The 26,741-nt window shown below is 39.7% G+C and overlaps 1 protein-coding gene and 1 pseudogene across 1 annotated transcript in view; one reads left to right on the forward strand and one right to left on the reverse strand.

Annotated features, from left to right (window-relative positions):
• The window catches only part of LOC101435536 (protein zyg-11 homolog B), a 308,603-nt gene that overhangs the window by 175,837 nt on the left and 106,025 nt on the right, over positions 1-26,741 (reverse strand). The window contains exons 4-5 of the mRNA XM_058303573.2: positions 13,479-13,619; positions 8,064-8,240 (exon numbers count right to left, since the gene is read on the reverse strand). Coding sequence (XP_058159556.1) covers positions 8,064-8,240; positions 13,479-13,619 — 318 coding nt within the window. The remainder of the gene's footprint in view (positions 1-8,063; positions 8,241-13,478; positions 13,620-26,741) is intronic.
• LOC101435951 (RNA-binding protein 3 pseudogene) lies at positions 25,579-26,642 on the forward strand (annotated as a pseudogene).

Genomic DNA, 26,741 nt, shown 5'->3' on the forward strand with positions numbered 1-26,741 from the left:
TCTAATTTTTGCTATTTCTTTCTATTTGCTTTGGGATTGATCTGCTGTTTTTTCTAGCTCCTCCAGGCATTCAGTTAGGTCTTTGATTTTAGCTCTTTCTTCCCTTTTTATTATAGGTGTTTAGGGTTATAAATTTCCCTTTCAGCACTGCCTTTTCTATATCTCACAAGTTTTGATAAGCTGTGTTCTCATTTTCATTCATTTCAAGATATCTACTAATTCCTTTTGCAATTTCTTCTTGACCCACTGATTCTTTAAGAATGTGCTGCTTAGCCTACATATATTTGGGAATTTTCCCTTTTCCAGCCTGTTTTACTTTGCCAAAGGGCTGCTAATACAAAGTACCAGAAATCAGCTGGCTTTAATAACGGGGACTTTTGGCGGGGGGGGGGGGGGGAGGTGCCCACTTCCAAGGCCATGAAATGTCCAAATTGAGGCATAAGCAGAGATGCTTGCACACCAAAGGCAGCTACTGTTGATCCTGGCATTGTTGCCATGCGGTGAAACAAGATGGTTGCCAATCTCTCCCTTCCCCTCCAGAATCTACCATCTCATGGAGCTCAGCTTTGAGCAACAAGGAACAGGACTTGTCTCTTTCTGAGCCTTTGTTCTCTTTAAGCCACTTGGGAATTTCTGTTTTCCTGTAGTCTTCTCTCTCACATTGCAGAATCAAATACGCCAGCTTTCCTTTCCTGTGTCTGAGTTTCTCTCTGTGTTTTTGTTTATATCAGACCCAGCAAGGCAGGGGAGACAACCCAAATTACACCTCACTGACATAGTCCAATCAAAAGCACTAAAGAAGTCTCTTAGTTTACATGGCTAAGAGACTTCAGAATGAGTCGGGAGGTCATCAGAGGGGTCACGTTTACATATGTCTCAGCAAGATCCCAAAGACAGCCAAAGTGATATAACCCCAGGTACTGGTGCTCCTGAGGGTTATGGAGACACACAGGTTCTACGGTCATGGCAGATGGCTCTGGAGTTCAATGCCTTGCCAGTGGACCCTACTTTGGAATTTGTGCTCCTGAGTGTGATGAAATTGGACTCAGATGTGACCTCTCTACATATGCCTCTTCTGTCACTTTTACTGAATCTGTGGTTGGCGCTGGGGTTGGTGTATGCTCAGGAGACTTGAATCTCTGGACTGGCCATGTGCCAGCTAGGCCCTGAGCCTCAGCAGAGTTGCAACACCTACTCACCAGTTCACTGGACTTACCCAGGTCAGCTAACAGGGAGGTGAGGATGGTCAACCACTACACCAGGGAACCGAGAGTCTACAACTGCAAGCAGGAGAATTGCATCCATCAGCCATCTGGGATCTAAGCTCCCTCTCGATTTAGAGGTGGAGAAGACATTGCCATCCCAGGATCCAAGGGATGGAGGAATAAAATATGGATTAGAGTGGACTTACTGGTATTATACTATAGAACTATTGCGGCTCTAGCGATGGAAGAAATTGAATCACTGATGTGGAGACAGTAGCCATGGGAGTTGCTGAGGGCAGGCAGAGGGAAGAAGAGGTGTAATATGGGGGCATTTTCAGGACTTGGAGTTGTCTTCAATGATATTGCAGAGACAGATGCAGGACATTATGTATCCTGCCATAACCCACTGAATGGAGCAGGGGAGAGTGTAAACTACAACGTAAACTATAAACCATTTGGTGTAGCAGTGCTCCAAAATGTATTCACAAAGGCAATGAATGTGCCACATTGATGAAAGAGGTTGTTGATGTGGGAGGAGTGGAGATGGGGGTGGGGATTGGGGTACATGGGAATCTCTTATATTTTTTAATGTAACATTTTGTAAGAGATCTACGTATCTTTAAAAAAAAAAGGACAATAAAAAAACTTGCTAAAAAATAGTTTAAAAATAATTTAAAACAAACAAACAAAAAAACCCAAAAGCATTAAAGAGGGGAGCAGATGTGACTCAAGCGGTTGAGCACTTGCTTCCCACATAAGAGGTACCAGGTTTGGTCCTGATGCCTCCTAAAAACAAAAAAACAAACAAACAACATGCAAACAAATGAAAAAACCAACTCAGGGAAGCCAATGTGGCTCAGTGGTTGAGTGCTGGCTTCCCATATACAACATCCTGGGTTTAATCCCCGGCCCCAGTACCTCCCCACGCCCCCCAAAAAAAGGCACTAAAGCAGTCTTATCAAGTAATCTAATCAAAATCCACCTCTACTGAATTAAGTGCAATCAAAAGCATTACACAAAGAAGAACAGAATAGTTTACAAACATAATCTTTCTCTTATTGGGATTCATAAAACCTCAAACTGCCACATCATCTATTATTGATTTCTACCTTCGTTCAGTTAAGATCAGAAAAGGTGCTTTGATTAATTTCAATCGTCTTAAATTGACTGAGTGATATTTTGTGACCCAATACTTAGTCTATCCCAGAGAAAGATCCATGAGCACTTGAGAAGAATATATAATTTACTAATTTGGGGTGCAATGTTTTGTATGTGTCTGTCGGGTCCAGCACGTTTATCATATTGTTCAAGTTCTCTGTTTCCTTGTTAATCCTGTTTAGTTGTTCTATTCAATGATATGAGTGGCTTGTTGAAGTCTCCAACTATTATTACAGAGATGTCTATTTCTCCTTTCTGTTTTTTCAGAGTTTGTCTCATGTATTTTGGAGCACATTGGTTATGTGCACAGATATTTATCACTTACTTCTTCTTAGTGGATTGTCCCTTTTATTAATATATAATGCCTTCTGCATCTCTAATCACTTTTTGCATTTAAAGTCTGTTTTTTTCTGACACCAGTATAGCGATCCCTGCTTTCCTGTGGTTACTATTTGTGTGACATATCTTTTTCTAACCTTTCACTTTCAGTTTATTTGCATACTTGTGTCTGTGGTGAGTCTCCTGCAGACAGTATATGGATAGCTTATGTGTTTTTATCCATTCTGTCAGTCTATGTCTTTTGATTGCAGAGTTTAATCCATTAACACACAATGTTATTACTGTAAAAGCATTACTTACTCGAACCATTTTATCCGTTGGCTTTGCTACATCATATCTTATTACTGTCTGTATTTTTACCCTTTTGATTACCCTTTCGGATAGTCTTCCCTTGTGTCTCTCTTCTGTCCTTTCTTTTTTGGCTGGAGAACTCCCTTTAGTGTTTCCTGCAAAGCCAGATCCTTGTTTATGAACTGTTTTAGTATCTGTTTATTTGCGAATATATTACACCACCATCATATTTGAAGGATGGTTTTGCCAGATAAAAAATTCTTGGCTGGCAGTTTTTCTCTTTTAGTACCTTAATTATATTATACCACTGCCTTCTTGCCTCCATGGTTTCCGAAAAAAAAATCTGCATTGTTTTATTGGGCATCCCTTACATGTGATGTTTTGCTTCTCCCTTGCTGCTTTCAGCATTTTCTTTATCTTTGGCATTTGGCATTCTAAATATTGTGTTTTGGGGCAGGTTTATTTGGATTTATTCTAATTGGAGTACACTGTGCTTCCTGGACACGAATATTCATGTCTTTCATTAAAGTTGGGAAATTTTTGGTTGTTGTTTCCACAAACATTCTTTCTGCCTCTTTTTCCTTCTCTTCTCCTAGAATTACCATTAACCATATGTAGTGCTTCCTGGTAACATTCAACTCCTGAGCCCCTGCTCAGTTGTTTCCATTCTTTTCTCTCTCTATTCTTCTCTCTTTTCAAGTTTGGCTGTTCTGTCCTCTACATTGCTGATTCTTTCTTCCACTATTTCAAATCTGTTGTATGCCTCTATCGCATTTTTCACTTCACTTATTTTGCCTTTCATTCCCATAAGCTCTGTTATTTTTCTATTTAAGGTTTGAAAATTTTCTTTGTGCTCACCCAGTATCTTATTTATTTATTTTTATTTCTCTTCCCTTCCCCCCATTGTCTACTCTCTGTGTCCATTCGCTGTGTGTTCTGTGTCTGCTTGTATTATCCAGTGGCACTGGGAAACTGTGTCTCTTTTTGTTGTTGTTGTTGTTGTTGTTGTTGTGTCATCTTGCTGCGTCAGCTCTCCAAGTGTGCAGCGCCACTCCTGGGTGGGCTGAAATTTTTTTACTCAAGGCGGCTCTCCTTGTGGGGTGCACTCCTTGCATGTGGGGCTCCCCTATGTAGGAGCGCCCCTGTGTGGCACAGCACCCCTTGTGCACCGCAGTACTGCATGTGGGCCAGCTTACAACATGGGTCAGGAGGCCTTGGGGATCGAACCCTGGACCCTCCATATGGTAGACAGATGCTCTATCAGTTGAGCAACATTCGCTTACCCCCAGTATCTTCTTAATGTCTTATTTCAGTAGCCACGTTGTCTTTCAATTCTACGATTTAAGATTTGTATGAATATCATTGATCAGTTATTTCAAGTCCTGTGTCTCGTCTAGAGTTTCGATTTGCTCCTTTGCCTGAGTCATATCTTCCTTTTTCTTAATATGGCTTGTAATTTTTTGCTGATGCCTAGGAATCTGATTAATATGGTAGTTTTACTGATGGTCACTTTCTCTCTCATCCCTGTGCATTTATTGTTAAGTAGCTGTGTGCTACCACTGTTCTTTGATTCTTGGTTCAACTTGATCTAAATCTTTAGGATTGCTTCTATTTAACTGCTCAAACCAAGGCTAAGGGCTCAGTAATGGGTTGCAGGTCATTATCTTAGGGTCTTGGTAAGAGGGGCAGAAAAGCACTAGATTTCCTCTTTTATTTATTACAGTACTTTTCCCTTCTTTGTGTACACTTTCCTGGTCTGCCAGCAGATGGTGCTCTTTGACAGACATCTCTGTCAAAGAGAGGCTCAGATCCCAGAGGCTAGGGATGAATGCATTCACCCTTACCCGACCCAGGTAGGCAGAGCAGAAGCAATGCCCAGAGAGCAAGCCAAGCCCTGCAAACAAATTTTCCCAGAAGCTACTTTTTTCCCTTGGCTGGCTGCACTCTTTCTCCCTCTGCATACTTAGTAACCAGTCCAGGGCAGTAGGCAGGGTGTTTGAGAAGGCAAGTTATCTTTAGCTCCCTGCTGGCTCTCAGGGTAAACAATGTTGCAGCCCCTCTTGGCCTGGAAGTGTTTGACTCCTCTAATACAGAAGTCAAAAATCTGAATTTGCCAAAGGCTGTGTCCCTCCCTTTCGCCCTTCTCAAGGAAGAGGAACCTTGCAACCCCCTCAGTCTTTTGCTGCTGGCCAGGAGCTGGAGGACCTGCTGCTCTGTTTGCTCTGAGGGTGGTAGGGATGGGCATCAGCAGCTGCTGTAGCTTCACTTATGGAATTTTTCCATCCAGCTGAGACTCCTTTCCTTCCTCTCTCTTCTTCTGGGTGGTGTCTAGCCTTCCCCTGGTGTCCTAATCCCTAGAACAGTTTTCCAGACAGTTTCTGCCTGTCCTCTAGCTCTTTTTCTGGAAAAGAAATGAGCCCTCTGCCTTTTTAATCCTCCATCCATTTCATTAACTTTTATCTTCCCCTCCTCCTTCCCCTATCCCATCCTGCTGTTTTTGCTGTGTAATCTTCTGTATCTACTTTTTTTTTTTCTTCTTTTCTCGTATTTCCCCTAGGATTCACCAGGATTCAATCCTGGGGACCTCTGATGTGTAAAGAGGTTCCCTGTCAATTGTGCCACCTCAGTTCCTGGTTTCTGCTGCACTTCACCTTGACTCTCCCCTGTCTCTTTTTGTTGCATCATCATCTTGTTGCGTGACTCATTTGCGTGGGCATTGGCTCACCATGTGAGCACTCAGCTTGCTGCCCAGGCACTTGGCTCGCCACGCAGGCACTGGTTGGGTTGCCATGCAGGCACTTGCACGGGCACTCGGCTCACCACACGGGCACCAGGCTCACCACATGGGCACCACATGGGCACTCGGCTGGCCGCAGGGTCACTGGCTCACCACTCAGGCATGCTTTCTCTTCTTTCTTTTAACTACGAGGCCCCAGGGATTGAACCCAGGTCTTCCCATATGGTAGGTGGCAGCCTTATCACTTGAGCCACACCTACTTCCCTTCATTAACTTTTTAATTTTTTTTTTAGGAGGTATAGAGTATTGAATCCGGGACCTTGTACATGCAAAGCAGACACTCAACCACTGAGCTAGACCTGCTTTGCTGCATTACCTTTTTTGTTTTAAATTTTCTTTTTTTTTCCTTATTCCCGTCCCCCCCCCCCCAAGTTGTCTCCTCTCTGTGTCATTCGCTGTGTAGTGTTCTCCTGTGTCTGTTGTATTCTCATTAGGCAGCTCCGGGAATCCATCCTGGGACCTCTGGAGTGGGAGAGAGATGATCATTCTCTTGTTCCACCTCAGCTCCCTAGTTCGCTGCATCTCATATTGTCTCTTCTGTGTCTCTTTTTTGTTGTATCATCTTGCTGTGTCAGCTCTCCATGTGGGCGGCACCACTCCTGGGCGGGCTGCACTCCTGCATGGGGAGGCATTCCTTGCGCATGGCAACACTCCATGTGGGCCAGCTCGCCACATGGCCAGGAGGCCCTGGGTATCGAACCCTGGACCTCCTATTTGATAGGTGGAAGCTCTATCAGTTGAGCAACATCCACTTCCCGTGCATTACCTTTTAATACATACTGTGTTTGTCCTATTCAATTCCCTCCCATTTCCTCTTCACTCAAAGGAACCACTAGTCTAAATTTTGTGTTTAACAATCACTTGTTCTTTAAAAATTGTTTTAACACATATTTGTGGCCCTAAATAATATACTGTATAGTTTAGCAAGTTTTTCAACTCTAAGTCAGTGGAATCACAGTATATGTACTTTTCTGCAGTTTTTAATACCCAGCTTGTTATTGAGATTTGATCTAAACTGTACTCTTTAGTTATAATTCTTCCATCATGCAATATACATATTCCACTGTATAACTAACTAACTAAACCCAGGCTGACGGACATTTGATTGTTTCCAATTTGTTGTCATTACCAATAGTGCTATTGTGAACATTCTTTTTCTTTTCACTATAACAGCTTTATTGACTATAATTAACACATCATACAATTCACCTATTTAAAATGTACAATACAGTGTCTCTTAATATATTCACAAAGTTGTATAACCATCATTACCAATTGTAGAACATTTTAACATTCCAAAAAGAAACCCCATATCCTTTAGTAGTCATTCTCCATTTCTCCCACCCTCATTTCCTCAACTTGTTTATTTGCACCTTTTTCTTAATCAATTTGCCAAAAATTTGTCATTATTATTAAAATGTTCAAATAATCAACTCTTGGCATTTTTGATTCTCTCTAATCCTTTAGTATGTGTTTCTTACTTCATTAATTTGTACTTTCATCTTTATTATTTCCTTCCTTCCTACTCTCTTTGGACTTACCCTCTTAATGCTTTTCTAACTTTGGCAGGTTTATATATAGCACTCACATTAAGGTGTATCCTTTTCGGCAGGATATTACAGTATGATGTAAGGGGTATTTTACTAGAATTCTCTGCTTTGAGTAGGTTCTGGGCTTTCTCTTCTTCCAGGGGTCATAAAGAAACAAAGTAAAAAGTAGATCTAGATTGGCAAATGTTCTCTATGAGAGAAGCTGGATTTATTGATTCACTTATCTCTTTGGGCTCCCATTTAGCCTTGTGGTTTGGGACCTCTATTTTTAAGTACTTGCCAACTCATTGCTGAATGTTAAAAGATTTTTTTAAAATCGCCATTTTTAATTTTAATCATGAGGATAGGACAGGTTATATAGTTTACTGTATTGCTAGCAATGGAAAATTATATTTATCTCTATATCCCAGCACTTGACAAGGCCTTACTCAAGAACATATGTTCTGTGCTTATTTACTGAAATTATCACACATATTCAAGATCCAGGTAGAAGATGAGTTTTGTATGCCTTGAACTACCCACCCCAACATTTGGATTTAAATTCTTTTAGTTTCCCACTTCTCTGTTGTCCTATACCCAATCATACCACAAATTTATTCCTTACAGTCAGCCTCCAAAGGCATTTGAATTTCCAGTCCTGTTCTGCTAAATTGAACTGAATGTAATTGTGGAGATAGGAGAAGTTAAAAGAACTATTTGAACGGGAATTCCCCATTAGCTTACCTGCTGGTGATTGGGAAAATGTTCCATTGCCTTCAGCAGCAAATGGGTTACATTAGCCAGAAGTCGGACAGGCATTCCAGCAGCAAGATCCTGTTTAGTTAGGTTAAACACACAGGCGCTTGCAGCCAGTTGCACTGGCAAATTCATAGGGTGATTTCTCATTCCAGTAACAACAAGCTGGAAAAAAAAATTAATCCTCTTAATCCACCTTATTAATACAAGCTCCCTTCACACAGCAACAATAATTTGTTGGCCAACAATAATTTCAAAGATGGCTTAACTATCTTTCTCATTCTCAAGTTGCAAGTATTTGTTGAATGAATAAATTAGTAAATATTTCAGATGAGTAGTCCCAACAAATAGTGGAGATCTAATCCTTGGTTACTCAGATTCACAGTAAACAAAACAAAAAAGGCAATGCACAGAAAAATCAAGCACCTGTATTTTCTTGTTTATATGGAGGGGGGTAAGAGGTGTTGAGGATAACACTGTAAGAAGTGAAATGTTACCGACTCTCTCCAGTATGGGTCCAGGAACCCACAATGGAAATGCAGGCTAGCCCAAAACCATGCTGGGAAGTATGTGAGAGACAGGACAGCAAGGGTACCACAAGCTGCTTCTACTGTTTTTTAAGTTGCATTTTCTAGGTTTGCCAGTCGTGCAGTTAATGTAACCCTTTAATTGTGAGTTTTGAGGATGATGGCTCTGCCAGTTTTTGCTAGTTGTTCAAAAGTTCTATGGGGGATCAGAACCCTGGAGTGTTTTATGCCACCTTCTTGGTTGACCTGAAGTCTATTTTCTTTATTTTTTATATCCTGAAAATCTTTCTTCTTGAAGCTATAATACAATGTAGCTCTTTGTCCATATTCAGAGTCAGAAATCCAGTAAGCATTGTTTATTCAGGATACAATTATTCTGACTAAAATTGAAAAGGATGCTTGCTCTGTGTCCTGGAGGAACTCAGGAACTAAAAGAATGAAGGCTGGAAGGTTTGTTTCTTACTGGGGTTAGTAGTATTCTATCTGGCCAGAAATACTTCAGTTCTTTGGCTCTCTTGTCACATCTCATTTCTTTTTATCACTGAATAATATGCTATTGCATGTCTGTGCCTCAGTTTGTTTATCCATTCATCTCTAGAAGTGTATCTTAGTTACTTCCAATTTTAAGCAAGTATGAATAAAGCTGCTATAAACATTCGTATGAAGGTTTTGTTTGGCCATAAGCTTCAACTTCTTTGAATAAATACATAGGAGTGCAATTTCTCAGCATATGCTAAATTTTCTAAGAAATTTCTGTAGCAGTTTGGCATTGTTTATGAATTCCAAAAATAGATATTGGACTGTGTTTGTAAACTGGTCTGTTCCTCTGGGTGTATTAGATTGTATTAGGGTCAGAGGTTTCACTTTTACTTTATTAAGTCAAGATTAGGGCTTTTATTTGACCATATCTTTAGGACGTGCAGGGTTGAGTCCCTACCGCTTTGGTGGAGATGAAACAGACTCTCACATGGAAGTAAACACACAGAATTGAGTTTTTGGATGCTGAAGCCCCAGGAAAAGAGGCGAGTCATTCACCTGATAGTCTGCAGCCGCAGAGACCAGAGCCCTGAGCGGCCAAGCCTGGGAAAGAGATGAACCCTCCAGCATATGGCTGAGATCAAAAGAAGCTGGGCCCACAAAGCCCTAAGAGGAAGAGGAAGGGTGAACCCTCGAAGACATCGCCCGCCATCTCACTTCAATATGTGGCAAATGACTTTGGGTGAGTAAGTACCTCTTATGGTACCTTAAGTTGGGCTTTTTAGGGCCTTGTGACTATAAGCTTCTACCCCAAATAAATACCCATTATAAAAGCAAGTAGAATTTTGATACTTTGTATCAGCAACTCTTTGGCTGACTAATACAACTTCTAAACTGTCTTCCAAAGTAGCTGTACATTTTTGCATTACCACTAGCAATGAATGGGAGTTCCTGTTGCTTATACCAGCAATTGGTATTCTCAGTGTTTTTATTTTAGCCATTCTAGTAAGGATGTAATGGTATTTCATTGTCTTTTTTTTTTTTTTTAAAGATTTATTTATTTTCCCACTTTCCCCTCCTCCTTCCCTGTTGTTTTTGCTGTCCATGTTGTCTTCTCATTTTTCTCCTCTAGGATTCACTGGGATTCCATCCTGGAGACCTCTGATGGGGAGAGAGGTTCCCTGTCAACTGTGCCACCGTGGTTCACGATTTCTGCTGTGCTTCACCTTGACTTTCTCCTTGTCTCTATTTCAATGTGTCATCATCTTGCTGTGTGATTCACTTGCGTGGGGCACTGGCTCACCACGCAGGCACTGGCTTGCCACATGGGCATGCTTTCTCTTCTTTTCACCAGGAGGCCCCAGGGATCGAACCTAGGTCTTCCCATATGGTAGGCGGAAGGAAGCTCTATGACTTGAGCTACATCTGCTTCCCTTCTCATTGTCTTTCTAATTTGCAATTCCCTAATGGTAATACATTGTTGAGCATCTTTTCATATGCTTATTTGTCGTCTGTATTTTGTCTTTGATGAGGTGTCTATTCACATTTTTTCCCTATTTTAAATATTGAATTGTTTGTTTTCTAATTATTGAGTTTCAAGAGTTGTCTATTTTGGATACAAGTCCTTTGTCAGATATGTGTTTTGCAAACTTCTTCTCCCAAGCTGTGACTTGTCTTTAAATTCTTTAACAGTGTCCTTTGCAGGGCATAAGTTTTTAATTTTAAAGAAGTCAAACTTACCAATTTTTTCTTTCATGGGTTGTACTTGAGATTGTATCTAAATAGTTAAAACCAAACCGAACATCACCTAGATTTTCTCCTATGCTATCATCAGGACATTTTGTAGTTTTGTGCTTTATGTTTAGGTCTTTGTTCTATTTTGAGTTGATTTTGTGAAAGTTATAAGGTTTATGTCTTGATTCTTTTTTTTAATACTTGGAATTCCAATTGTTCCAGCACCACCTGTTGAAAAAAGATTATCCTTTTCCTCATTGAGATTCCTTTGCTCTTTTGTCAAATATCAGCTGAATCTTTGTGTGGGTCTATTTCTAGGCTTTCTATTCTGTTCCATTAACCTATTTGCTTTGTCTTCACCAATACCAAACTGTCTTGATCACTATAATTTTATAGTAAGTCTTGAAATTGGGTAGTATCAGTCCTCCAACTTTGTTCTACTTCAGGATTGTGTTGATTATTCTGGGTCTTATATCTTTCCAAATGACCTTCAGAGTCAATTTGTCAATATCCACAATATAATTTACTAGGATTTTGATTGATATTGCATTGAAATTATATATAAATTTGGAAGAAATAGACATTTTAATAATATTGACTCTTCTATACATGAACATGGAATCTCTCCATTTATTTAGATCTCCTTTGATTTCTTTCTTAAGAGTTTCATAGTTTTCTTCACATAGATACTGTATAAATATTTTTAGACTTATACTCAATTATTGCTTTATTTTGGGGGCGGGTACTAATACAGATGGTATTGTTTTTACATTCAAATTCCAATTGTTCATAGGAAATATGGGTATATAGGAAAGCAATGACTTTAGTATATTCACCTTGTATATTGCCACCTTGTTATAACTGCTTATTAGTTCCAGAAGACCTTTTGTTGATTCTTAGGATTTTCTACATTAGACAATCATATCAACAAAACCAGCTTTTCTTCCATCCCAATCTATATACCTTTTATTTCCTTCCTTTCTCTTATTGTGTTAGCTAGTAGTGGTTGAATAGGAGTTGAGTAGGACTGGTGAGAGGCGGCATCCTTGTCTTATTCCCAGTAAAATTAATTTGGATTTACTTTGCCGTTCTTTTTCTAGTTTCCTAAAGCAGTAGCTTAGATTGATGATTTTAGAGCTTTCATATTTTCTTTTGTTTTTATCTTTTAAGATTTATTTATTTATTTCTCCCCAACCCCTTATTGTTTGCACTCACTGTGTTGTTGTTGTGTGCTGGTCTTCTCCTTTTAGGAGGCACCGATAACCAACCCGGTGCCTCCGAAGTATGCCTAATCACCTGAGCCACCTCTGCTCCCTACTTTGTTGTGTCTCTCATTGCATTTCCTTGCTGTGTCTCTTGGTTGCATCACCTTACTGTGTCATCTTGTTGTGTCAGCTTGCCACGCCAGCCCATTGTGCCTGCTTGGTGCTTCCGCTCGCTGTCCTGTGCATCTTCTCTAGGAGGTACTGGGAACAGAACCCGGACTTCCCATGTGGTAGGTGGGAGCTTAGTTGCCTGAGCCACATCTGCTTCCTTCTTATTTTCTAATACATGCATTCAATACTAAAAGTTTCCCTCTAAGCACTGCTTTGCTTCATCTTAGAAATTTTGATTCATTATATTTTCATTTTCATTTAGCTCAAAATACATTTAAATTTTTCTTGAGAATTCTTTTAACTATTGGATTATTTAGAAGTGAGTTGTTTAATCTTTAAATATTTAGAGATTTTCTCACTATCTCTCACCGATTTTCATTTTGGGTTCATTGTGGTAAGAGAGCATATTTTCTATAATTCCTACACTTTTAAATTTGTTAAGATGAGTTTTATGGCCCAAATGTGGTCTACCTTGGTGAATGTTCCATGTGAGTTGGGGAGGATGTGTATTCTGCTGTTGTTGGATGAAGTTCCCTATAACTGCCAATCAGATCCAATTAATTGATGGTGATGCTTGGTTCAACTATATAATTACTGATTTTCTCCCTTCTGGATCTCTCAATCACTTACATAGAGGAGCTGAAGACTCCAAATACAATAGCAGATTTTTTTATATCTCCTTGCAGTTCTGTTAGGTTTTGTTTTTTAAAAAATAATGCTTTAAAAAATAAGCAATATTATAAATGTCTGGTGGTCGAAGAACTGCATTTTGTCAAACAATGCCCTAAGTTACCAACAAAATTAAAAATCCTTCTTTCTTGTTCTTCAAAAGCTGTCTTAGTTAAAATATCTTACTTGGGGAAAAACATGGATCAGTTATGAAAACACAGGAGATTATAAATAGCATGGAAAAGGGTTTATGGAATTCCAGTTTTGTATTTCTAAAAAGAGGCTATCTGGGAAACAATACTGGGTTAGTATAAAATAGTGTCCTGATTTGAGTCATATATTTCCACTTTCTACTAGACTGGTAATAAAATATCAGAATGGTCACTGGTTTTACGTAGTTAAAAACGCACTGGAAGGCATTTAAATTGCTTAATAAGATTACTATAAACCTTTAATAACTCTCATGCAACTATCTTCTCTCTCTCATTTATGGCTAATAACTGAAATCACATTTATAAATCTCATAAAAAAGAATCAAAGACTAAATACCAATTTTCTTCACAAAATCATCAACTACTCAGATAATTTCAGCAGTGTCATATCCAGTTTCTTATTCTTACCTTTAAAATTTCTGGCTTTGTTTTTTCCATCACATGAGTCAGACTAAAAAGGTGGAAGAGGGCTTCCCGGACAAAGAATGCCCGTTCACTATACCGCTTTAATGCTTCTGCAATCTGTGTTTCATTGGCTTCTCCAGACACCTTTGAACATAACCAGAAGATTACTGTTTAGGATTCTTTTCAGTCATCTAACTTTTTCTATCTAAACATCACTTATATAAATGCTATCTAGGATAGCTATATAAGGCTCGAAACAAACGGGAATGATTACTTTCCCATTCATCCAGAATAGTCATCTTAAGGATGACAAGAAACAAAAAAATATATATTAGATAGTCTCAGACACCATGTAAGTCTATGGGTAAAATTTTTATAACTACACTTAAGATAAATCTCAAGATATTTAACACTATTTACATGGCCTTAATACGTGATAAATCTTTCTGCCTCTTATCATAATCCTTTACCCACAGCTTACCATGTTACAGCTACATTTCCCTTTTTGATTTTTAACAAGCCAATCTCTTTCTCAGCAAAAGGCCATTTTATACAAAGTTCCCTCTACCTAGAAGATTTCCCCCCTCTCTCTCTTTGCCTGATTTATTTGTACTCATTCTTCCTAATTCAAGTTTAATGATACTTCTTGAGAAAGTTTCTTGGATCCACAAATTTAAATCAGGTTCCCTTGACTGACTCATTTACCAGAGTACCCTAATACCTAGCATTGTACTTGGCTCAGAATAAGCATTAAAGAATTCATCAAATAAATTAAAATAAACCATTTGTCAAGATTTATCAAGCTCTCACTAAGCACAAAGAATTTCTGTTTAAAACTAAATCCTTCTAGGAATTTCCAACTTTCCCATTGTTAATAACTTATCTTAATCTATGATTCATGTACAACTATGTAACCAAATATAGATAAGGGTGCTTCTTTACAAAATTATTGAAACTATAAGTAAAAAATAAATGATTAGGAGGATTGTGAAAAAAAAGGCAGGTTAGGAAGCTCCAAGATTCAGTCCTACTACCAGAACAACAACCAAAAAGAAACAGTAAATGTTGACCTATCCCAAGGAAGAGGATAAAAATTCAGAAAACACCAGCAAGGAAGACCAGAACAAAGACTTTTTAAAAATTATTAAAAATGCTAAAGGAGATAAAGAAAAATAAAAAGAACTAAAGGATATGTGTGTGTGTATACTAAAGCAAAAACAAAAACAAAAAAAACCCCGCAATAAATTAGCAATATGAGAACCTTAGTAAAGAAATATAAATTTTAAAAAGGAAACAAACAGTTCTACTAGAATTGAAAACCTCAAAAATTGAAATGAAATATTCCCAAGAGGGTTTCAACAGCAGATTAGAGCTGACGGAAGAAATAATCAGCGATCTTGAAGACAAGACAACTGAAAATAGTCTGCAGAACAGAAAGAAAAAAGAATTATAAAAGGCAGAAATAGCCTAAGAAACCTGTGGAACACCATCAAGTATATGAACAGATGCATCATAGGCATCCCAGGAGGAGAAAAAAGGGGCAGAAAGAACAGTCAAATAATGACAGAGAACTTCACAAACTTAGGAAAACACATGAATATGCACATCCGAGAGGCCCAGAGGACACCAAACAGGATAAACATGAAGAAAAATATATCCCACCAAATACTGATCACACTATTAAATGTAAAGGACAAAGAGAGAGTTCTGCAAGCCACAAGAGGAAAGCAACATTTTACATACAAAGGAGTCCCAATTAGATTGAGTGCCAATTTCTTATCAGAAAACATGAAGGCAAGAAGGCAGAGGGATGATATAATTAAAGTACTAAAAGAAAACAACTGCCAACCAAGAATTGTATATCTGGCTAGACTTTCTTTCAAAAATAAGTGAGAGGGGAAGCAGATTTGACCTAATTGATAGAGCATCCGTCTATCATATAGGGGGTCCAGGGTTCAAACCCAGGGTCCCCTGATCCATGTGGTAAACTGGCCCATGCACAGTGTTGATGCGTGTAAGGAGTGCTGTGCCACGCAGGGGTGTCCCCCATGTAGGGGAGCCCCACACGCAAGGAATGCACCCTGCAAGGAGAGCCGGCCCATGTGAAAAAGTGCAGCCTGCTCAGGAGTGATGCTGCACACACGGAGAGCTGATGCAGCAATATGACACAACAAAAAGAGACACAGATTCCCTGTGCCACTGACAAGACAATGGTGGGGAGGAAGGGGAGAGAAATAAAAAAATAAAAACAATAAAAATCTAAAAAAAAAAAAAAAATGAGAGAGACGCAGATGGGGCTCAAGCAATTGAGCTCCCACCTACCACACGGGTGGTCCCGGATTTAGTTTCCAGTGCCTCTTGGAGAAGACAAACAAGACAGCGAACTGGCATGACAGGCTGGCACGGTGAGCTGATGCAACAAGGAAACACAAAGAGGAAACACAATGAGAGAGACAACAAAGCAGGGAGCAGAGGTGGCTCAAGTGAATGAACATCTCTCCCACATGGGAGGTCCCAGGTTCAGTTCCTGGTACCTCCTAAAGAGAAGATGAGCAGACACAGAGAACACACAGAGAAGGGACACAGAGAACAAGCAGTGAATACAAACAATGGGAGGAGGGGAGAATAAGTAAATAAAATAAATCTTCAAAAAAAAAAATGAGGGCAAGATAAAGACATTCTCAGATAAACGAAAGTTGAGGGAGTTCATCACAACTAGACCTATGGCAATACAAGCAATGCTAAAAGTTTCCAGACTGAAATTAAACTGTACAGTGGTTCAAAGCAGCACAAAGAAATAAAGACTTTCAGAAAAGGTAACCAGTTGGGTAATTATAAATACCAGTACTATTGTATTGTATTGTTTGATATGTAGTTCCACTTTTTACTTCTTACAAATGCTCAAATGCAAATGCAGAAAAGTCATGATAAATCTATAGTTTTAGACAAGCAATGTATAAAGATATAATTGGTAAAAAGTATAAAAAAAGGTGCAAGGATAAAGGGGTATAGGAAAATCCATGTATATACTTTGGAAATCAAGTTGATTTCAAACAAAATATGATTATTATATATGTAAGAAATTAAATTTTAACCCTATGGTAAACACAAAGAAAACATACAAAAAATATATCCAGATAAAAAAGCAAAGGCACTCAATACGGTAAAACAAAAAAAGTCAAATAAACATAAAAGTAGGCATTAAAGAAAAACTGAGAAACAAAAAAGGTGTAAGATTTACAAAGTCTAAATAGAAAAATGGCAGAAGAAAGTACTTCATTTTCTGTAGTTACACTGAATATAAATGAATTAAACTCTCCAGTCAAAAGGCAGAGATTGGCAGAATGCATGAAAAAGCAAAACCCAACTATTAATATATGCTGTCTGCAAGAGACTACTTGCATTAAAACTAAGTACGCTGAAAGTGAAAGGCTGGAAAAAATATACAAACCATATAAGTAGCAACCAAAAGAGAGCTGGGATTGCTATACTAATATCAGATAAAGTAGACTTTAGATCACAAACAAATGCAAAGGAGGAAAAAAAGTGTCAAATAAACAAAACGTAACAATGATAAATGTATATGAACCTAACAGCAGAGCCCCAAAATATATGAACCAAATATGGACAAATTTGAAGGGAGAAACTGATGGTTCTACATTAATAGTAGAAGACTTCAATATACCACTTTCGATAATGGACAGAAGATCAATCAGGAAATACAGGACTTGAATGATACTCTAAACCTAGCAGGCATATAAAGAAAACTCCAACCAACAGCAACAGAATACAGAATACAGAATTCTTAAGTGCTCATAGATCATTCTCCAGGATACACCATATCGTCAGTCAAAAAATAAGTCTCAATAAATTAAAAAATATTAAAATTATATAATGTATCTTCTCTGACCACAATGGAATGAAGCTAGAACTCAATAATAGAGGGAGAAAGGGAAAATTCACAACATACTCTTAAAAAACCAATATGCAGAAATTAAACAATGTATTAATACTTTAAAAAATCAAATTGTTAAACAGAAAATCACAAGGGAAAGTAGGAAATATCTTGAGTAAAATGATAATGCAAACACAAAATACAAAACTTATGGGATGTAGCAATGACACTTCTGAGAGGGAAATTTATTACTCTAAACACTCACATTAAAAAAGAAGTATGGGGAAGCAGATTTGGCCCAACAGATAGGGCATCCACCTACCACATGGGAGGTCCAAGGTTCAAACCCAGGGCCTCCTGACCTGTGTACCTGTGTGATGACCTGGCCCATGCGCAGTGCTAATGCATGCAAGGAATGCCGTGCCACGCAGGGGTATCCCCTGTGTAGGGGAGCCCCACGCGCAAGGAGTATGCCCTGTAAGGAGAGCCACCCAGTGTGAAAAAAATGCAACCTGCCCAGGAATGGCGCAGCACACACAGAGAGCTGATGCAGCAAGGTGACATAACAAAGAGAGGCACAGATTCCAGGTGCCACTGACAAGAATACAAGCAGACACAGAAGAACACACAGCGAATGGACACAGAGAGCAGACAACTGGGGGGCGGGGGGATGGGGAGAGAAATAAAAATAAATAAATAAATCTTAAAAAAAAAAAAGGAGGAAGGGCAAAATGATGACAAGAGTAGGGAGTTCCAAGAGTCAGCTCATCCTATACTGCAATTAGTAGTTAGCCAAAGGTGTCTAAATCATCTGTTTCGGGGTCCCAGGAGACCAGACGAGCACTGCAATATACTTGGAAGGAGGAAACTGCCCATCTGCAGGGCATATTCGTGAGTAGAACACTCCATGCCATGGAGACTGGTGCCCATTCCCCACTGGTGAGGCAAGACACCTCAGGAGATATTCCCTGGCTGAAGTTGGAAGCTTCATTTCCCAAAAACAAGGGAGGAAGAGATGGTCAGGCATGGACCTCAGCTACTGATTATTAAATTCAGCAGGCTGAAAGTCCAAACCTATGAACAGGTAAAGTTTGAACCTGTCAAACTTGAAAACTGTCCAAGTTGAAAACAGGCCAGCAGCCTCCATTTTAATGCTCTTCTCCCTTCCCCTCCCCCAAACATGAGGGGAGGCAGGGCTGACTGAATATTCCAGTGACAACAGGGATCAGCTTCTTCCACCCAGGTCAGATTGCTGCCCTAGCTGGGGCTCTAGGCCACCTCCAACAGGGAGGGAGCTGGGGGGACCTGCACCAGTCTCTCTGAGCAACTGCAGTTACCTTTGGCCCTCATGGACTAGATGGTTGGACACACCTGTGGCTACATACCCACCCCTGATAGGACAGGAGGGAAGGCGGTATTTCCTCAGCCTCTCCAGGAAACTGCAGGCACTTCTGGCCCACACAGACTAGATTGTTGGGCATACCTGTGGCTCTATCCTTACCCCTGACAGGGCAGGAGGTGGGATAATGCTTCCACAGTCCCTCCTGGCAAATGCAGTCATTTTCAGACTGCACAGAGTAGAATATTAGACACACCTGTGGTTACATCCCCACTCAAAGTAGGACAGGATGGGGTAATGCTTCTGTAGCCTCTCTGGGAAACTGTAGGTACTTTCAGTCCTAACTGACTAGATTTGTGGGCATTATCTATGGCTACATCCCCACCCCTGATAAGACCGGAGGGAGGGTAGTTTTTCCTCAGCCTCTCTAGGCAACTGCAGGCATTTTTAGCCAACTAAGATCAGAGCAGAAATAAATGAAAGTGAGAAGGAAAAAGATAAAATAGAGAATCAACAAAAGCAAAAGTTGGTTCCTAAAGAAGGTGGGCAAAATTGACAAAGCTAGGGTGACAAAGAAAAAAGAGAGGCATGCAAATAAAATCAGACATGAAAGCAGGGACATTATCACTGACCTCACAGAAATAATAATTTCTTTAAAAGGCCAGAGAGGACACTATGAACAACTATACATCCACAAACTATACAATGTAGGTGAAATAGACAAATTCCTAGAACACAGGAAGAGTCTACACCAACCCTAGAAGAAACAGAAGACCTCATCAAACCAATCTCAAGTAAAGAGATTGAAAGAGAATAAAAAACCTCCCCAAAATGAAAAGCCCAGGACTAGATGGCTTCACAGGTAAATTCTACCAAGTACTCAAAGATTTAATACCAAGTACTCAAACTCTTCCAAAAAATTAAACAGGAGGGAATGCTAGCAAGCATGTTCTATGAAGTGAACATCATTCTAATACCAAAGTCAGGTAAAGATATTACCAAAAAAAAAAGAAAAGAAAATTACAGACCCATTTCCCTAATGAATACAGATGCAAAAACCCTCAACAAAATATAACTGAATCCAAAAATACATTAAAAGAATTATTCATCATAATCAAGTAGGTTTTATACCACAAAGGTGGTTCAATGTAAGAAAATCTATCAGTGTAATATATTACATTAATAAATCAAAGATGAAAAATCACATGATCATATTGATTGACACAGAAAGGGCATTTGACAAAATACAGCAAGGTTTCTTGATAAAAACACTCTGAATGAGAGGAACTGAAGGAAATTTTCTTAATATAATAAAGGGCATATATGAAAAACCGACAGCTAACATTGTACTCAATGGTGAAAGACTAAAAACTTTCCCGTTGAGATCTGAACAAGACAAGGATGCCCATGGTCAGCACTGTTGTTCAACATAGTGCTAGAGGTTCTAGCTAGAGCAATCAGCCAAGAAAAAGAAATAAAAGGTGTCCAAGTTGGAAAAGAAGTATAACTTTTATATTTTGAGATAATATGACCTATACTACTAGAAAGTCTAAAAATCTACAACAAGGCTACTAGAACTAATAAATCTTTTCAGAGAGTGGCAGATACAAGATTAATGTGCAAAAATCAGTAGTGTTTCTGTACTCTAGTAATGAGTAATCTGAGGAGGAAGTCAGGAAAGAAATTCCATTTACAATAATGACTAAAAGAATCCAGTATTTAAGAATAAAATTAACCAAGGATATAAAGGACCTATACTCTCAAAACTACAATGCATTGCTAAAAAAATCAACAATGACCTAAATAAATGGAGGTCATTCCATGAACATAGATTGGAAATCTAAATAAGATGTCAATTCTACCCAAATTCATTTTTAGATACAATGCAACCCCGATAAAAATCCCAACAGCCAAATAAATTTGATAAATGGAAAACCCAATTATCAAATTTATTTGCAAGGTAAGGGAGCCCAAATAGTCAGGAATATCTTAAAAATGAAGAACCAAGTTGGAGGGCTTTCACCTCCAGACTTAAAATTGTATTACCTAGCTACAGTGGTAAAACAAACAAACAAACAAACAAAGAAACCAGCATGACAATGGCATAAAGACAGACACATAGACGAATGGAAATGAACTGATGGTTCAGAAACAGACCCTCACATCTATGATCAAGTGATTTTTTACAAGACTGTCAAGCCCACCCAGCTGTGGCTGAACAGTCTATTCGACAAATGGTATTGAGAGAACTGGATATCCATAGCCAAAGAAAGAGACTCCTATCTCATATCTTATACAAAAATTAACTCAAAATGTTATCAAAGAATTAAATTTAAATTTTCTTCCTAAAAGAAAATGAAGGGAAACATCTTCAAGACCTGGTGGTAGGTGGTGGTCTTTTAAACCTTACAATGAAAGCATGAGCAAAAAAAGAAAATAATGGATAAATGGGACCTTACCAAACTTAAACACTTTTGTGCTTCAAAGGACTTTGTCAAGAAGGTGAACAGGCAGCCCACTCAAGGGGAAAAGTATTTGGAAACCACATATCCGATAAGGGTTTGATTTCCATGCTATATAAAGACCTCATACAACTCAACAATAAAAGGGCAAGCAATCCAATTTAAAAATGGGCAAAAGACTAATTCAGACATTTTTCCAAAGAGAAAAAACAGATGGCAAAAAAGCACATGAAGGGAAGTGGATGTGACTTAACTGACAGAGCGTCCATCTACCATATGGAGGGTCCAGGGTTCGACCCCCAGGGCCTCCTGACCCGTGTGGTGAACTGGCCCACATGCAGTACTGCCGCGTACAAGGAGTGCTGTGCCATGCAGAGGTGTCCCCCGTGCACAAGAAGTACACCCTGTGAGAGTTGCCCGGCATGAAAAAAGCACAGCTCTCCTAGGAGTGGCATCGCACACTCGGAGAGCTGATACAGCAAGATCATGCAACAAAAAAAAAGACTCGGTTTCCCAGTGCCACTAGATAATGCAAGTGGATGCAGAAGAACACACAGCGAATGGACACAGAAAGCAGACAACAGGGGGGAAAGAGGAGAGAAATAAATAAAAATAAATCTTTAAAGAAAAAAAAGCACATGAAAAAATGTTCATCATTACTATTAGGGAAATGCAAAATCAAAATTACAATGAGATATCATCTCACACCTCATAGAAAGATCATTATTTAAAAAACCTGAAAACTACAAGTGCTGGAGAGGATGTGGAGAAATAGGAGCCCTCCTTCATTGTTAGTGGGAATGTAGAATGGTACAACCTCTATGAAGACAGTCTGACGGTTCCACAGGAAGCTAAATATAGAACTGCCGTATGATCTGGCAATCCCTCTACAAGGAATATATCCAGACGAACAGTGGAATCAACAGATATTTGTACACCAATATTCACAGTGGCATTATTCACAATTGCCAAAAGATGGAAATCACCCAAGTAGCCATCAACTGATGAATGGATACAAAAAATGTGGTATATACATATGATGGAATACTATGCTGTTGTAAGAATAAAGAAATTGGGACACATATGACAACATGGATGAACCCTGTGGACATAGTACTGAGTGAAATAAGCCAGACACAAAAAGACAAATATTTTATGGTCTTACTAATATGAGCAATAAACACAAGGATTTAAAACCTAGAGTACATGTTACTAGGAGATAGGATGAGGGCTGAGAAGGGGTACTGATGCTTACTCTATTTAGAATTTTCAAATAGCTTGACTGTAGAAGTGTAGAAATGGACAGAGTTCATGGTAACACATTATACTGAGAATAAGTATCACGGCTGGTTTATACATGTGATTGTGGTTGACAGGTGTAGTCTAGGGATATAAATGTCAATTGAAAGCTAGAGAATAATCTAGGATCTGTATAACATAGTGAACTTGGTAGTGGATGAAGATTTTGGTTAATAGTAGCAATACAAGAATGTTCTCCTATGAACTAGAACAAACGTATGTCACTATGACATGGTGGTAAGAATATGGTGATGCATGGGAAAAATACAATTAATGTAACTTATGGACTATAGTTAACAGCAACATTTTAATATTCTTGCATCAATTTTAAAGAATGCACTATATCAATGTAAAGAGTAAGTAAGAGGTGGGTATGGAATTTTTTCTTTTGGACTAAGGAAAATGTTTAAAAATTTAATAAGGTGATGACTGCACAACATTGTAATGAAACTACGAGCCACTGTGTATATCCTTTGGATAGATTGTGCCAGGCATGGTAATGTATAAACATAGCAAACCATATGGGGGATGATGGACTATGGTTAAGAGTACAAATATGAGAAAAGCATTCTCTCATGAACTATAACAAATGTACAATACTATTAATAATATATGGTGTTAATAATAGAGGGTTCCCAGCCAGCTAACAGGGAGGTGAAGAAGGTCGACCATCACACCAGGGAGCCAAGAGTGCCTACAACTGAAAGCAGGAGAATTGTATCCATCATCCATGTGGAATCTAAGCCCCCTCTCAACATAGATGTGGAATGGACATAACCATTCCAGGGTCCACAGGATGGAGGAATAGAGTATGGATTAGAGTGAATTTACTGATATTCTATTCATGAATTATTGTGATTAGTATTTGAAGAAAATGTAGCATTGATGTGGAGAAAGTAGCCATGATAACCGTTGAGGGTAGGGAGTGGGAAGAAGAGATGTGATGTGGGGGCATTTTCAGGACTTGGAGTTGTCCTGGGTGGTACCGCAGGGACAGTTACTGGACATGTTATGTCCTCCCATGGCCCACTGGGTGGACTGGTGGAGAGTGTAAACTATAATGTGGATAACTGACCATGCGGTGCAGCAGGGCTCAGAGATGTATTCACCAAGTGCAATGAATGCCCCATGATGATGGAGGAGGTTGTTGTTATGGGAGAAGAGGGGTCAGGTGGGTGGGGGGTATATGGGGACCTCATATTTTTTGAATGTAATATTTAAAAAAAGAAATAAAGACAAAAAAAGGATTAATTGAAAAAAATAATAGAGGGTATATTGAAAAAATATGCCAAATATAAGTTAGACGGTAGTTAATAGTAATTTTTTAAAAAGATTTTTTAAGTTCTCTCCCCTTCCCTCCCACCCCATTGTCTGCTCTCTGTGTCCATTCGCTGTGCCTTCTTTTGTGTACGCCTGTATTCTTGTCAGTGGCACCGGGAATCTGTGTCTCTTTTTGTTGTGTCATCTTGCTGCATCAGCTCTCTGTGTGCGGAGCCACTCCTGGGCAGGCTGCACTTTATTTGCATGGGGTGGCTCTCCTTACGGGGTGCACTCCTCACGCATGGGGCTCCCCTACGTGGGGGGACACCCCTGCATGGAAGGGCACTCCTTGCGCGCACCAGCACTGTGCGTGGGCCAGCTCACCACGCGAGTCAGGAGGCCCTGGGTTTGAACCCTGGACCTCCCATGTGGTAGGCGGATGCTCTATCAGTTGAGCCAAATCTGCTTCCCCAGTAGTAATGTTTTTTAATTTTTTTTCATAATCTGTAACAAATGTTCCACAACAATGCAAGTTGTTGGTGGAGGGGGTAAGTATGGGAATTCTCCATGTTATGCAAGACTGTTTTGTAAGCTCACAACTTCTCTAATAAAACAAAATATATTAAAAATAAAAAGTAAGACTTCAAACCAGAGACCTACCCTCCAAACTTGCAAGAACTGGAGAAAGAAGAGCAAATAAACCCAAAGCTAGAAGAAGCAAGGAAATAACAAAGATTAGAACAGAGATAAATAAAATAGAAAACAAGAAAAGTTAAATAAACAAACAAAAAGATACTTCTTTGAAAAATCGATAACATTTGACAATCCTTTAGCTAGACGGACAAAGAAAAAATACAGAGGATAGAAATTACAAAAATCAGAAATGAGAAAGGATATAGTACTATCAACCCCAGTGAAATAAAGAGAACAATTAGAGGATACCACGAATAACTGTATGCCTATAAATTAGAATACCTAGATGAAATGGAATATTCTTAGAACCATATAAACTATACTGACTCAAGAGGAAATAGAAGGGGAGCAGATGTAGCTCAGTGGTTGAGTGCCTACTTCCCATGCACGAGGTCCCAGGTTCTATTCCAAGGACCTCCTTTAAAAAAAAAAAATAAAGAGGGGAAGCAGATTTGGCTCAACTAATAGAGCATCCACCTACCATACATGAGGTCCAGAGTTTAAACCCAGGGCCTCCTGGCTGCGTGGTGAGCTGGCCCACACACAGTGCTGATGTGTGTAAGGAGTGCTGTGCCACGCAGGGGAGTCCCCCGCATAGGGGAGCCCCACGTGCAAGGAGTGCACCCCTAAAGGAGAGTGTCGCACGTGAAAAAAGCGCAGCTTGCCCAGGGGTGGCGCTGCACACATGGAGAGCTGACGCAGCAAGATGATGCAACAAAAAGAGTCACAGGGGAAGCAGATTTGGCTCAATGGATAGAGCATCCTCATACCCATGGGAGGTCCAAGGCTCAAACCCAGGGCCTCCTGACCTGTGTGGTGAACTGGCCCACGTGCAGTGCTGATGCACACAAAGAGTGCCGTGCCATACATGGGTGTCCCCCGCATAGGGGAGCCCCACGCACAAGGAGTGCACCCTGTAAGGAGAGGAACCCAGGGCGAAAAAGTGCAGCCTGCCCAGGAGTGGGGCCACACACACAGAGAGCTGACACAGCAAGATGACGCAAAAAAAAGAGACACAGATTCCTGGTGCCGCTGACAAGAATGTAAGCTGACACAGAAGACACAGTGAATGGACAGAGAGAGCAGACAATGGGGGGGGGGGGTGGAGAGAAATAAATAAAAAATAAATCTTTAAAAAAAAAGAGACAGAGCCTTCCCATTCTCTCTATCCCTCGGCGTTAGCTGTTAATCAGTCTGCTTTATTTTCTGATTTCCAGGACTCGAATTCCTTGCCATGTCGTCTGAAGAAGGGAAACTCTTTGTGGGAGGGCTCAATTTCAACACCGATGAGCAGGCATTGGAAGACCACTTCAGCAGCTTCGGGCCTATCTCGGAAGTGGTCGTCGTCAAGGACCGGGAGACTCAGCGGTCTAGGGGTTTTGGCTTCATCACCTTCACCAACCCAGAGCATGCCTCAGATGCCATGCAGGCCATGAATGGAGAGTCCCTGGATGGCCGCCAGATCCGTGTGGACCATGTGGGCAAGTCAGCCAGGGGAACCAGAGGGGGTGCCTTTGGGGGTCATGGGCGTGGTCGCAGCTACTCTAGAGGTGGTGAGGACCAAGGATATGGGAGCAGCCGGTATGACAGTTGGCCTGGAGGATATGGATATGGATATGGCAGGTCCAGAGACTATGGTGACAGAAACCAGGGTGGTTATGACCGCTACTCTGGAGGAAATTACAGAGACAATTATGACAACTGAGATGAGGCATGCACACATAATATACACAAGGAATAGAAATTCTTCTGATCCAGCATCGTCCTTCCAAATGGCTGTATTTATAAAGATATTTGGAGCTGCACTGAAACGTCTTTGTTTTAGTACATCAACTTCTATTTTTGAATTGAGTTCCCAGGGTAGCCTGTCAAAGACCTTTTAAAAAGCTCCATGTGTTTAAAAAGTTTTCCCTTCCATCTAAAGACAAATTCTGGGACATTGTAAAGTCCGGGTATTTTTCTTTTGCTAGTTTTTTATTTTGGGCTCTCAGGATTATTGGTTCTGGCAAAAAAGTTTGGTCAGGAAGATATTTTTTTAAATTAATGTGCATCGAGGGACATTTTAAAAATTTGTACACAATGTTTTCTTAACACAGTTAGGAAGCAGTTTCTGAACGTACCTACAAGAAATCTCCATTAAGAACATGATTGCTAAAAGATGTTTTTTACTCTGTGTTATAAGACTACCACCCTGATTATATAGAAGAGCTTCTTTAAAATGTTTGTGAATGTCATCTTTTTTAATACTGGAAGAAAGAAATATTCTGTCGTGTCTCATAGTGTTTAGGATGTCCTTCATGGAGCTGATTAAAAAGTTG

The sequence above is a fragment of the Dasypus novemcinctus genome, chromosome 9 (genome assembly GCF_030445035.2).
Source record: "Dasypus novemcinctus isolate mDasNov1 chromosome 9, mDasNov1.1.hap2, whole genome shotgun sequence".
NCBI lineage: Eukaryota > Metazoa > Chordata > Mammalia > Cingulata > Dasypodidae > Dasypus > Dasypus novemcinctus.